This window comes from Lithobates pipiens, unplaced genomic scaffold (assembly GCF_037356315.1).
Source record: "Lithobates pipiens isolate NorthernLeopardFrog02 unplaced genomic scaffold, aLitPip1_a1.2 Scaffold_18, whole genome shotgun sequence".
NCBI classification, from domain to species: Eukaryota; Metazoa; Chordata; class Amphibia; order Anura; family Ranidae; genus Lithobates; species Lithobates pipiens.
In genome coordinates, this window is record NW_027507758.1 from 448,688,920 (window position 1) to 448,702,078 (window position 13,159).

General features: G+C 42.3%; 1 protein-coding gene across 1 annotated transcript in view; it reads right to left on the reverse strand.

Annotated features, from left to right (window-relative positions):
* Window positions 1-11,617: 11,617 nt before the first annotated feature.
* Window positions 11,618-13,159, reverse strand: part of PCOLCE2 (procollagen C-endopeptidase enhancer 2) — a 91,400-nt gene continuing 89,858 nt past the window's right edge. Inside the window, exon 9 of the mRNA XM_077488224.1 lies at window positions 11,618-12,206. Coding sequence (XP_077344350.1) covers window positions 12,076-12,206 — 131 coding nt within the window. The 3' untranslated portion in view covers window positions 11,618-12,075. The remainder of the gene's footprint in view (window positions 12,207-13,159) is intronic.

Genomic DNA, 13,159 nt, shown 5'->3' on the forward strand with positions numbered 1-13,159 from the left:
AACCGCTTAAGGACCGCTTCACGTCGATATACATCTGCAGAATGGCACGGCTGGGCACAAGCACGTACAGGTACGTTGCCCTTTAAGTACCCAGCCGTCGGTCGCACGCGCGCTGCCGCCGGCACACTCGCGACCCGCTCCTGAGCTCTGTGACTGTGACCGCGGGACCCGCGGACCCGATCGCCTCCTGTGACCCGCGATCGGGTCACAGAGCTGAAGAAGGAGGAGAGGTAAGTGTAAACAACCCTCTTCTCGTGCTTCCTAGTGTGGCTGTCACCGATCGTCTGTTCCCTGTCATAGGAAAAGATGATCAGTGATGTCACACGCCAAGCCACGCCCCCTACAGTAAAAAAAAACACACACACTTAACCCCTACAGTGCCCCCTAGTGGTTAACCTCTTCACTGCCAGTGACATTTTTACAGTAATCAGTGTATTTTTAATTGCACTGATCACTGTATTAATGCCAATGGTCCCAAAAATGTGTCAAAATTGTCCGACGTGTCCGCCATAATGTCGCAGTCACAATAAAAATCACTGATCGCCGCCATTACTAGTAAAAACAAAAATGATTAATAAAAATAAAACTATCCCCTATTTTGTAGACGCTATAACTTTTGCACAAACCCAATAAACGCTTATTGTGATTTTTTTTACCAAAGATATGTAGAAGAATACGTATCGGCCTAAACTGAGGAAAAAATGTTTTTTTATATATTTTGGGGGGACATTTATTATAGCAAAAAGTAAAAAAGCATTTTTTTCAAAATTGTCGCTCTATTTTTGTTTATAGTGCAAAAAATAAAAACCGCAGAGGTGATCAAATTAAACCAAAAGAAAGCTCTAATTGTGGGGAAAAAAGGACGTCAATTTTGTTTGGGAGTCACGTCGTATGACCACGCAGTTGTCAGTTAAAGCGACGCAGTGCCGAATCGCAAAAAGGGTTGATCAATAGCAGCCTACATAAAACTCGCCTGCCAGGGGCAAGTCTATAAAAAAACTAATATTTTAGTACATGGTTCAAAAGATCTTGTGAGATTAAAGTAGAACTCAAGGCTTTTTTTTTTTTTTCACATAGTGTAAGGGAGGTTTATAACCCCTGTCACCTTTATTTTTGCCCTCTGTAAAACATTGGGGAGATTTTTCTTCACTTTTTGTCTTGTAACCAAAATGGGAAATGAGAGGAAATACCCCGAAAGTGAGGGATTCCCTGGTTGTAAATGTAGCAGCCATAACCTGTTGCAGGGCGGCCTTGACTTAATGGGCTTACCGGTTACCTTCTCTTGGCCTGCTCTTCCACTTCTAGGGGTTCCCAGGGTTGATACCCAATGACTTGTACACTGACACAGATGAAGTCCTTTAAAAAGGGTTTTATTTTGCAGTACAACTTTCAATTAACACAGTCTCTTAGGGAACAGAGGGCACGAGGGAAGAACTTAGGCACCTTAAACTGCAGGTCTAGCAAAGTCTCTATTTCCACCCAGAGAGTAGCCACTCGCAGCTGGGTACTTCAAGGCTGGACAGATCTCTAGCCAGAGATCATGGCAATCAGCACGTTGACTCAAACTTGAACAAATAACTAAGGGCAAACAGGAACCTTTTTTCTCCGTGCCTGGAATGTTTCCCGTCTCCTTATGGTACTGGAAAAGTGTGTCAATGTCCTTCTCAACTCAGTAACCAGGCACTTCTCAGGATGCCACTTGTCGGCCCTCCTCCGAAGAGTCCTCCCCCGGTCACTTCCACAAGCTGCAGTGTCCCTCCAAGCCGTGAGCACACCTGGACACCTTGAATCCTCCCTCAGTTACTGCGCCTCAGACCAGCAGGTTCCGAGACTCAGGAACAGACGGATCCCTACCCCAGACCAGGCAGGTCTATCAGGGGCCACTGACAGGAACATGTTGCGGGGTGTCGAACACCCCGTGACCGGGACCCCTCATGGGGCTACCCCGGTCCTGGAACCAGACCAGACCACACGGGTCTCTCCAACAACTCCGGAACCCTGAACACGTTTAAGTACCCTCTCCCAGACTCCTCAGCGGGCCCCGGCACTCCCGCTGATTGGCTCCGAGATGGCCGATACCCAAACATCCAACCAGACTTGGTTCTGGCCTGTCATGTGCACCTCACCGTCCACATGACCAGGCAGAACAAACACAGCCTGGCCAGACTGGTGTTAAGGCCTATCTATACAATTAACCCTCAGAACCTTTAGTGTTCTGAGGCCAAAAACGAAATTTACAGGCGTGTGACATTTGATCCCAAATGTCATCCGCTACATAAACAATATCACCAGAACTAGTGCCCCATAGAAGGATTTTCCCTCTATTCTGGTTCTGGCGATACCAACTCAAAATTTTAGATTTTCTATCACTATCACTTTTGGTCATTTTAATGGTAAACAGGACAAAGAAGAAGGGCAAATCTCCCTAACGGGGACGCAGATGTTAATTCTTTTAGAATCTGTAGTAAAAACTATCGGAATCTTGCTCATGTTCTTGTACTGAAACTGGTGCAAGGCTTTCATGAGCTAGGCACAGGCCATATTAAAGGGGCCTTACTACCAGAAAAGTGACGTTACTACATTATTGAATTACCCTGATTGTTCCATAACATTGTTTGGCTTATCCAAGATAAGCTGACATTAGATTCATAACTTGCCTCATGAAATGATCAGCGTGAAAGATAGTATCCCTGGTAAATAGTTTTCTTTCAGCAAAAGCATATAACTTTACAGTCCCTATTTCACTTTTATTGTTAGTAACAAACTCTGTATACAGATTTATAAAAAAGGCTCCTATTTTATTGGTGGGACTGAGGATGGAGTCTTGTTTTACTGCTCCAAATTGCACTTAGATCCAGATTATGTAGTCTTTAACCACTTGAATACTGGGCACTTAAATCCCCTTCCTGCCCAGGCCAATTTTCAGCTTTCAGCGCTGTCACTCTTTGAATGACAATTGCGCAGTCATGCTACAGTTTATCGAAATGAAATTTTTATAATTTTTTTCACACAGATAGAGCTTTCTTTTGGTGGTATTTAATTGCTGCTGTTTATTTTTTGCTAAATAAAACAAAAAGGAACCGAAATTTTGAAAAAAACAGTTTCATAGTTTGTTATAAAATTTTGAAAACAGGTAATTTTTCTCCTTCACTGTTGTGCGCTGATGAGGCTGCACTGATGGGCACTGATAATGCGGCACTGATGGGCACTGATAGATGGCACTGACAAGCACTGATGAGGTGGCCCTGATTGGTGGCACTGAGAAGTGGCACTGATGAGGGAAAATCCGATTGCCTCTCGGGGGATCAGGAAGGAATTTTTTTCCCCTGCTTTAGCAAATTGGATCATGGTCTGCTGGGGTTTTTTGCCTTCCTCTGGATCAACTGTGGGTATAGAATTGGGTATATGGGATTGTATGATATTATTACTATTTTATTTTTATTTTTTGTGGTGGAACTAGATGGACTTGTGTCTTTTTTCAACCTGACTAACTATGTAACTATGATGGGTGGCACTGATGATTGGCACTGAATGACACTGATGGGTGGCACTATAGGGCACTGATAGATGACACTGATAGGCAGCATTCATCTGTGGCACTGATTAGACAATGATGGGCATTGATTGGCAGCACTGGTGGGCATTGATGGGTGGCACTGTGGGCACTGGCAGGTGGCACTGTGGGCACTGGTGTGTACTGATAGGTGGCACTGGCAGGTGGCACAGTGGGCATTGGCAGGTGACACTGGTGGGCATAGCTGCGTCTTTCTGAGTGAGGGATCGATGTGCCTCTGACAGAAGGCAGTGATCAGCTTTTTTTCCCCTCACACTAACAGCATGAGGAACAAAAAAATACAGATTACCGAGCTTCTGTTTACATGACGTGATCAGCCGTCATTGGCTGACAGCTGATCGCATCATAAGGGGCCAGGATCGACCCCTTACTTGGATCTTTGATCAGCCGAGTCTCATAGACTCTGTGATCACAGAGTGACCCGCAAGGTCGTGCAGACTGCGCTTGTTCAAAAGGACATCCATGGACGCCCTCTCGACAATTAAGGCCCATGCTGCAGCGTCTTTTGGCTATAGCGCGGGCGGCAAGTAGTTAAATAGATAGGATGTGATGGATACATAACCTAATCACACATCAACTTCTATAAAAAAACATACGTTTATTCCAATATGTACAAGTTACAAAGCTTCACCCGGAACAAGTGTCAGATGTAAAAGAACAACCACATTGGCTGCTTACTGTTATCCAACAGAGGAGGTCCAAGATGTGTCTGGTTGATGAGCCTCAGTTCTGGTTTCCAGGTCGATGGATCTAGAACACGGAGCCACCCAACGGGAAAGGAGGTGCTGTCTTGGCAAACACAGTGCCGAAGAATGTAACCAGGAGGATGTAAGACAGGCTGTGGGACCGTGAAGGTTCTAGATCCATCGCCCTGGAAACCAGTACTGAGGTTTACTAACCAGACACATCTTGGACCTCCTCTGTTGGATAACAGTAAGCAGGTTCAGCCACTGTGGTTGTTCTTATACATCTGACACTTGTCCTAGGTGAAGCTTTTTAACTCGTACATATTGGAATAAACTTATGTTTTTTTATAGAAGTTGATGTGTCATCAGGTTATGTATCCTTCACATCCTATGTATTTAAAGACCACATCATCTGGATCCAAGTGCTATTTGGAACAATTTCATGCAGCTTTGTTTGAGTTCTCTTTACCAGGCGTTTATTCCCAGCAGCTATGATCCATAAGACTGACATTTAAATCAACATTCTTATTGATTCTCTTCAACAGGTGCCTAATCAATTTTTGTAGTTTTCTTTGCTACTCCAGCAGATGCTGCAGATGGAATGGCAACTATATATGTATCATATCTAGGATTTATGTCTGAGACTGTTTTAAGAGTAATCACAATGTCCAGTTGTGTGTAACTTATGACCATTAGGAATTCCAAGATGGATGCCTGAAAACTTCATGGACATATGACAGCTCAGTGTTCTCTGTTTATCAATGTTGGGATCATACCCCAGGCTGTAGTTTGCCGAGCTGTCTGGATTTTTATGGATGTTGTATTAAAATCCTTCAACTTTATTATCATTACTTTAGCCAGCTTATGTTGGTGTGGTCCAGAAGTTTAAGCTAGGATAAATATTTTTTGGAGTTATGAATATTTATTGGACTGGCCAATGTATCTGGAGGGATTGAGCTAGGTTACTAATACATATTTTAAGTCTCTTAGGATTTCAGGAGTTACTAGTAAGTATTTCTAACAGACATCGCTGGAAACCCAGTGCCACAGCTTGTCTATCTGGATTTAAGTGTGACCCAGAGACATTGAAGGTAGATCAGACCCAGGAACCTCTGCTATCAGGATCTAAAAGTGATTAAACTAAAGATGCAGAATATACTAAAGAAATGTTGTCAAGAATGGCATATCAGTGGTTAGGGCTGCTTTTACAAATCTTAACCCCTCCACTTCCCTAGGTGCAGCAGAACAGCAATGTGACTTTATCCTTACTCCCCAAAAAAAAAGTCCCTCCTCTGCTTCCATCATTGAATTGATGAAGCCCCAGGAAATGTAAATTAAGCCCTAGTAAGCAAGTAGGGGTGGGGGTGTGGACTAATAAATACATAAATAATCGAATTATCAATTTAGGCAGAAAACAATACAGCTGCCCTGGGCCTCCCTGTTTAGCTGATGAGGCCTGGGCCCAGTACAACAGTACCACTTGTACTGACTTATCAGCAGGCTTGTCAGTGGTCTAAGAGTTCCTTGATCAGAACTATGTTTTAGGGTAATTAAAATTCATGCTTATCCCTAAAAAAAAAAAAAACTGCTATTAAATTGTGAAAAATCCAAGAATCTAAAGTAAATCAACAGGGGCTTTTACAGCAACTTTAAGTTTTATCAGTTCTCCATAAGTGGCCCAGTGATGATCATATTTTCTTGGGAGCAAACTACATTAGAGCAATTTGTTGAATGGGTGGCTGTGCAATACTGGGGTTGATTTACTAAAACCATGCACAAATAATCTGGTAAAGCTCTGCATAGTAACCAATCATCTTCTAACTAGTTTGTTCAATTAAGCTTTGAAAATAAAACCAGGAAACTGATTGGTTACTATGCACAGCTGCACCAGATTATGTGTGATCCAGTTCTAGTAAATCTCCCCCCACAAAACCAGTGCTGGGTTATTGGGGCAGGGCCCAGATCTAATTTCTCAATATTTTAAATGAATAACAGATATTTCATTGTTGGTGGTGCAGAGCTGAAGACAGCTCTCAGTGTTAGGTCAGGTGAGCCCTCATGTTGACTTTCACTTAGTAGCTAAATTATAATTCTGAGTGGATTTAGCTTATATACAGTGGAGTCATGCAGCATAGGATAATGTGACAAGAGGCATTGTGAACAGCTTTTAAATAAGGCTGCAATTACAGGACAAAGCTTCAGGTTCAGATACCGGGCTCCATGTCACTGCTCCAGTGCTGTCTCCAGCTCTGCTCCCTCCACTTCCTGCTTTCACAGGAGAAACTGAGGACAGCAAAGCTATAGGCTCCTACTGCTGTCAGTCAAACTCCTCTGAAGAGGAAGTGGGGACATGGCTTACTGGCACTGTGTATGGCCCAGACACAAACAGGAGGGCACCAGCTAAGTGCAGCATAAAAGGACACCTTTATTAACCCCTAGGCACCGACAGTTACACAAATATGCAGCCTCTCAACAGGTGGGCCTTGGCGCCATGAGGCCACATATTTGCGTACCAATTTGAAGACACACCTGGAAGCTGATTGGAAGCTTTCCGATCATGTGACTGCCATGACAGCCTATCCCTTAAAGAGATGGGAGGTGCTGGCGCAAAGGGGTTAATAAAGGCAACTGCAAACTCACATGCCACAGTCTGCAATGTGATCAAAGTCAAATAGATCAAAGTCAGAGTCTATCCTTTTATGCTGCACTTAGCTTCCCCCCCATGTTTGTAGTTTTGTAGGGATCATTCCTGTCTCTGGTGGAACTGCCTATTGAAGTGCAGTCTACTGAGGGGACTTTTACAAACTCTCTATGGTCTGGTCTGACTTATGCCCTGTACACACGGTCGTAAATTCCGATGGAAACGGTCCGATCGGATTATGTTGTCGGAAAATCCGATCGTGTGTGGGCTCTATCGGACTTCTTTCATCTAAAATTCTGACGGAAAATTTTTGAGAGCAAGCTCTCAGATTTTCAGACAAAAAAATCCGATCAGACTTTTTCTGATCGTTTGTAGATTATTCCGATCGGACAAAGTTCCACGCATGCTCAGATCAAATTACGAGACCAAAGCTATTAGCTACTAGCCTCAACGTAGTCCCATCATAACGAACGAACGTCATCACGTTCCGAACGATCATATTTTCTGACAACTTTTTCCGACCGTGTGTATGCAACACCAGTTTAGGACAAAATCCGTTGGAAAAAATCTGACGAATTTTGTTGTCATAATGTCCGACCGTGTGTACAAGGCATTAGTCTTCCATTCCTAATGGACTATCCCCCTCTACATCCACATATGGGTTAACGAACACATGGTTATATATATAAGTGAATTTTTAAGGGACATATCATCTTGTATATAACATCTCTATTGTGCGCCATATGCCTTTGCTGTTTTATGGCCCACACTAACCTGGCTCAGGAGCAGGCACGCAAGGGAGCCTCCTTAAAAGTCAGCTCCAGCAAGGGGACCATCAGAAGAGGAGGTAAGAGACCTTTCTGTTCAATATGGATCAGGTTAGTTCAGGAGAGTAGATAAGGGGGGTCAGAAATGTTCAAACCCCCCCAGAGCATCCTGGCAAAATGCCCAGCCAGTGTCCCTGCTGCTGCGCTGCTCAGCTTCAGCAACAGCAACAGCACAGTAGAAGCAATCAAGGAGTTTTGGAGTGCAGTAGCCAATCCCCCTTATATTGTGCCAAATCCCCATCAGTTTAATAAGGAGTCCCCCGAAAGCCATGAAATTCCTGCGAGGTCCCGATGCTTACAATACCTCCAAACAGGTCTCAGATACCTGCAACTGACAGTGCATGATCGAGGGAACTCCTAGACTCCTCCTTGAGGTACATATGACAGAGCAGAAGGGAGACTGGGTCTGCAGAAGTTTTTCTGCCTCTCTGAAGCACTGAATCTGAGGTCTGGCAAGTGGAGAGGCATAAACTTTCTGTTTGGGGAAAGGGGGGGGGGGTGTGAATTCCTGCCTGGGGGAGTTTCTTTTGGAGGGGGGGTTAAGGAAAGATACATGGGTTTGCTTTTGGAGAAGGGGGGATTTTTCGTAGAGAAGTTTACAGGGATGGTTAATGGCAGGGATTTGCTTCTGGGAGGGAGTTTGGTTGAACGAAAGGAACATTTCTTCATAATTATGAATCTTTGCAGGGGAGAGGGTGTTGACTGAGGGAGATATTTTTGCTTTGGAGGTCAGTTTAGAGACAGGGGGTTTAATTTTTTGGGAGAATATTTGAGGGAGGGAGATATTTTGCAGTGGGTATCTTTGCTTGAGGAGGGGGGGGGGGGGAGTTCTTAGGAGGGAGAACATCCCTCATGCACACTGGAGTGCTGGGCTGTGGAAGGGGCAGCTGGCTCAGAATCTTAGCGGCTCGCTGAGAGGCTGAGCCAACTGCCGGTCCAGGGATCTGGGTGAATCCCAACTTAAATTTTGGGGTCTTTCCCCAGCCTGGACCTGCTGAGTGATGTAGCAGCCTTTACCCAGCTGTCAGCTAAAAACAGATCAAATAAGTGCAGAACAGACTGCCAAATGGCCAAAACGGTATGCCATCCCTTCAGAGCACATGCATGGGTGACATCACCTGCTGCTTCCCATGTGAATATCTCCTAAACATCACATGTTTAGCAGATATTCTCTTTACCTACAAGTAAGCCTTATTATAGGCATACCTGTAGGTACAAGTTGAAAATCTGGGTTTTCTACAGGGCAAGACTGAATATAAGCCAACCTTATTGACCAGGTGCACCTGTGGTAGGCAGTGCACTATTTTTTTTTTTTTAATCTCTTAAAACATTTAATAAAATTTCTTAAGACACTGTTTTACTGCCTACCAGAATATATTGCGCCTTGCACCTGTTCAGGTTGCACAGTAAGGTTAGCTAAAGTCTTGGGTCTCATTCATACATCCTACATGACCATGGCGCGGCAAGGTTACCTGCCAAGGTTGTCTGCTGCTGTAATCATGTTGCTGCACATCCAGTGGTTACCTGCAGGTAGGGATACATTTTTGCCCTTGGACAAAATCTTTCTGCATCCAGGGTCGGAAACTGGTTCCTAACAGCAGGTAACCACTTGATGTGTAGATACTGTACATGTTACCATCAGTGGACAGCCTTGGTTCTTTTCAGCCCATCACTCAGGTGTACAAACAGAAATTGGAACACCTTGGATCTTGGCTTTAGGTATTCATGGTATATTTGCCATTTAGAATATATGATAAGATCTAAAGCCTGGTACACACAGTACTTTTTTTTTTTTTTTTTTTTTTTTAGTTCAATCCAACGGGCTGAATGAAAAAACAAAACAAAAAAAACTGGGGAGCTCAGGAGAAGATATCTGTATTAATTATGTGATGTTATTACAGTGATCTCTCCGCTGAGCTACTGGGTTCTGACAGTAGGATCCCCCACCCCCCGCAGAACGCATCTGCCAGTGCTTGCAGCCATTGGCTGAGAGTACTGATTGGATGCTGGTTGGCTGTTGGAGAGATTGGTTTCTGTCGGGCAAGTAACTATACACATGGGCCTAATGTCAGTTTCTACTGCACCTGATTTTGGGGGCTTAAGACCAGATAATAGGCAATTTTACTGTGCAACCTGAGCAGGTCTTTGTGAAGCTGGCTGTTTCTTTTATTTACAATAAAATATATACCAGGTACATGCTGCATGTTGTTACACAATGAAAATATGCAGTAAGTACCAATTATATATATATATTTTTTAAATACTATATAGTGTTAAAGGAACAAAAATGAATATGGATGCAAGTTAAACATTTAGCTTGGGAAGGACATAGCTGGTGTATATTTAAAAACCTTAGGATTACATAGTTACATAGTTTATGGTTAAACATCTTTTCTTCAAATTTTATTGAGTGGCCATGTGTCTTATTAAATGTCCTTTTGTGAAAACGTTTTATCCCTATTTTGGTGTCACCACCGGTATGGTATTTGTAATATCCCCTCTCAAGCGTCTCTTCTCCAGAGAGAATAAATTCAGAGCTCATAACCTTTCTTCATAACTAATATCCTCCAGACCCTTTATTAGCTTTACTGCCCTTCTCTGTACTCTCTCCATTTCCAGCACATCTGGTGCCCAGAACTGGACTACATACTCCAGGTGAGGCCGGACCAGAGTCTTGTAGAGTGGGAGAATTATCTCTTTATCCCTGGAGTTAATACCCTTTTTAATGCAGGCCAATATTCTGTTTGCTTTGTTAGCAGCAGCTTGGCATTGCATGCCATTGCCTCCAAATAAGCTTTGGCTGTGCTTCTCCTTTAAGCTGGCCATACACTAGTAGATTTCCAAACAAATGTTTCTAAGAACATTCATACGAAAATATGATGTGAATGAACATTTGTGAGAAAATTCTTAGTACATTTGATGACTTCACGGCTGTCAGTTGAAAGTACTTCAAAAGTTCCTTTGTTTTTAACATTAAATTTTGGAATGAATGAATTTTCCTGAACATTAGGCATATACTGTTATACCGTGTACACACGACCAGACTTTGACGGACTAGGTTCGATGGTCTTTCTGACGGACTTTCAGCGGTGTTCCGACGGACTTTCCAAATGAACGGACTTGGCCACACACGATCACACCAAAGTGGGATTTGAACATGATGACGTACGACCAGACTAGAATAAGAAACTTCATAGACAGTAGCCAATGGCTGCCCTAGCGTCGGTTTTTGTCTGTCGGACTAGCATACACCCGAATGGATTTCTCAATAGAAACATGTTCTATTTCTAAAGTCCGTCAGATTATTTGGACAGCAAAGGTCCGATGGAGCCCACACACGATCGAATTGTCTGACAGATTCGTTCCATCTGACCTTTGCTGTCGAAAAGTCCGGTCGTGTGTACACGGCATTAGAAATCCTGCTTTATTGAATTTTCTCATAACTATGGTTGAAAAACAACCATCGATTTGAACCCATTAATGATTACAACATTGAACAAAGGTTATTAAAATAAAAAAATTATTACAAAATTCTACCAGTATATAGCCAGTGGGAAGGACTCCCCCCCAATATGACAGCAACTAAGCCTATGTAATGTACACTCATGCCCCCAGTAGTGTAGGAAAAAGGGTAGAGAGCGTAGTGCTTTCTGGTACCTGGAAGTACTGGGTATTTCACTGGGTATAGAATGGTTGGGGATTGAACGGAAGGTGAATTAGGATAAACATATAACGTATAACTAATAGCAAAATGCAAGTTCAGTTTAAATTAAGTGATCTTTCCCACATTGCCAGAGTACAGAGTTTCCTAGATTGAAGTTTTCTACTTTATCTCAGTTGTTAATAACTGCATTGTTATTATTAGTGTATATTTTCATAACCATAAAAGAACATTTGTGAATAGGTTTTATTAAGCATAGGTCACACACAAAACCAGCATTTAAAAAGACATTTCACTGGAAAAAAAAAAAATCTCAGTCAAAAGAAGAAAAAAGTATAAATATTGCACTTAAAATTTTTCATATGTTACAAGACCATATTATTACTAAAAATATATTTCTCAAAGTTTTCAGAAATGTATAAATAAAACAAATTCAAAAGTAGTCAGAACCTAGAACAGTTCAGTTTATATCACTGGAATCTCGATGGGAGAAGCTTATTTGACAGCACCCCCTAGTGGAGGTGCTAATACGTACAATTGCAGGAGATGACTGCACATTGCAGCTGTCACTGTGCCGTAGGCCCAGCACAAGTCAGTGTTCTTGATGGATTGAACTGTGGGTACATTTAATTTCCCTCTTGAAACAGGGGAAACACAGTCAAATTTGTTACAAACAGAAATGATGTCTAACATCTCTTATTTTCCAGTGTGTTCAGCATTTTTTGGTTCTTCGTCTTGAAGCTCATTACAAAGCTGTTGGGAAAGACCTTTGCTCTGCCTTCTTCATCTACTTGGCCCATGATAATATAATTCAAGCCTGTGGAGGAAAGAGGAGAACAAAATTAGACATTCACTATCAAATCTTCAAGAATGCTCATGTTCCCAATTAATTCCCAATCCCATGCAGATTCTTTTTTTTTAAATGCTGTACCCCCATCTGGAAATGTATAAAGTCTGCAGAATGGATCTATCTGAGTTAAAAGCCTGCATATTTAAAGCGGTATTAAACTCAAAATCAAAAAAATGTAATAAATCATAAAACAAAAAAGTGTTTAAATTTAAAAAAAAAAAAAAAAAAAAAACACAATATTTTGTACTTTTGCTATAATAAATATCCCCATTTTTTTTTTTTAAACCATTTTTTTTCCTCAGTTTAGGCCAATATGTATTCTTCTACATATTTTTGTTAATAAAAATCATAATAAGTGTATACTGATTGGTTTGCGCAAAAGTTATAGCATCTACAAAATAGGGGATAGATTTATAGCTTTTTTTTTTAACAGAAGGTATAGCATTTTTATTATTTTTTTTAACTAGTAATAGTGGCAATCTGTGATTTTTATCGGGACTGTGACATTATGACGGACACATCAGATACCCTTTGACACATTTTTGGGACCATTGGCATTTACAGAGCGATCAGTGCTATAAAAATGCAATGATTACTGTCAAAATTTCACTGGCAGGGAAGGGGTTAACACTAGGGGGCGATCAAGGGGTTACCTGTGTTCCAACTGATGGGGGGAGGGGACTGTCTAGGGGAGATGACAGATCGCTGTTCATACTTTGTATGAACACACAATCAGTCTCTTCTCCCCTCAGAGGACCGGTGTGTCACGAGCGATCGCGGGAGCCCGCGTGCGTGCCCCTAGTGGCCACAGGGAAAAGTGATGTTACATAACATAGTTTTGCACAGCCATGCCATTCTGCCACAGTAAAACTGCGGTGGCTGGTCTGCAAGTGGTTAAAGATATTATATTTTACCAGCTA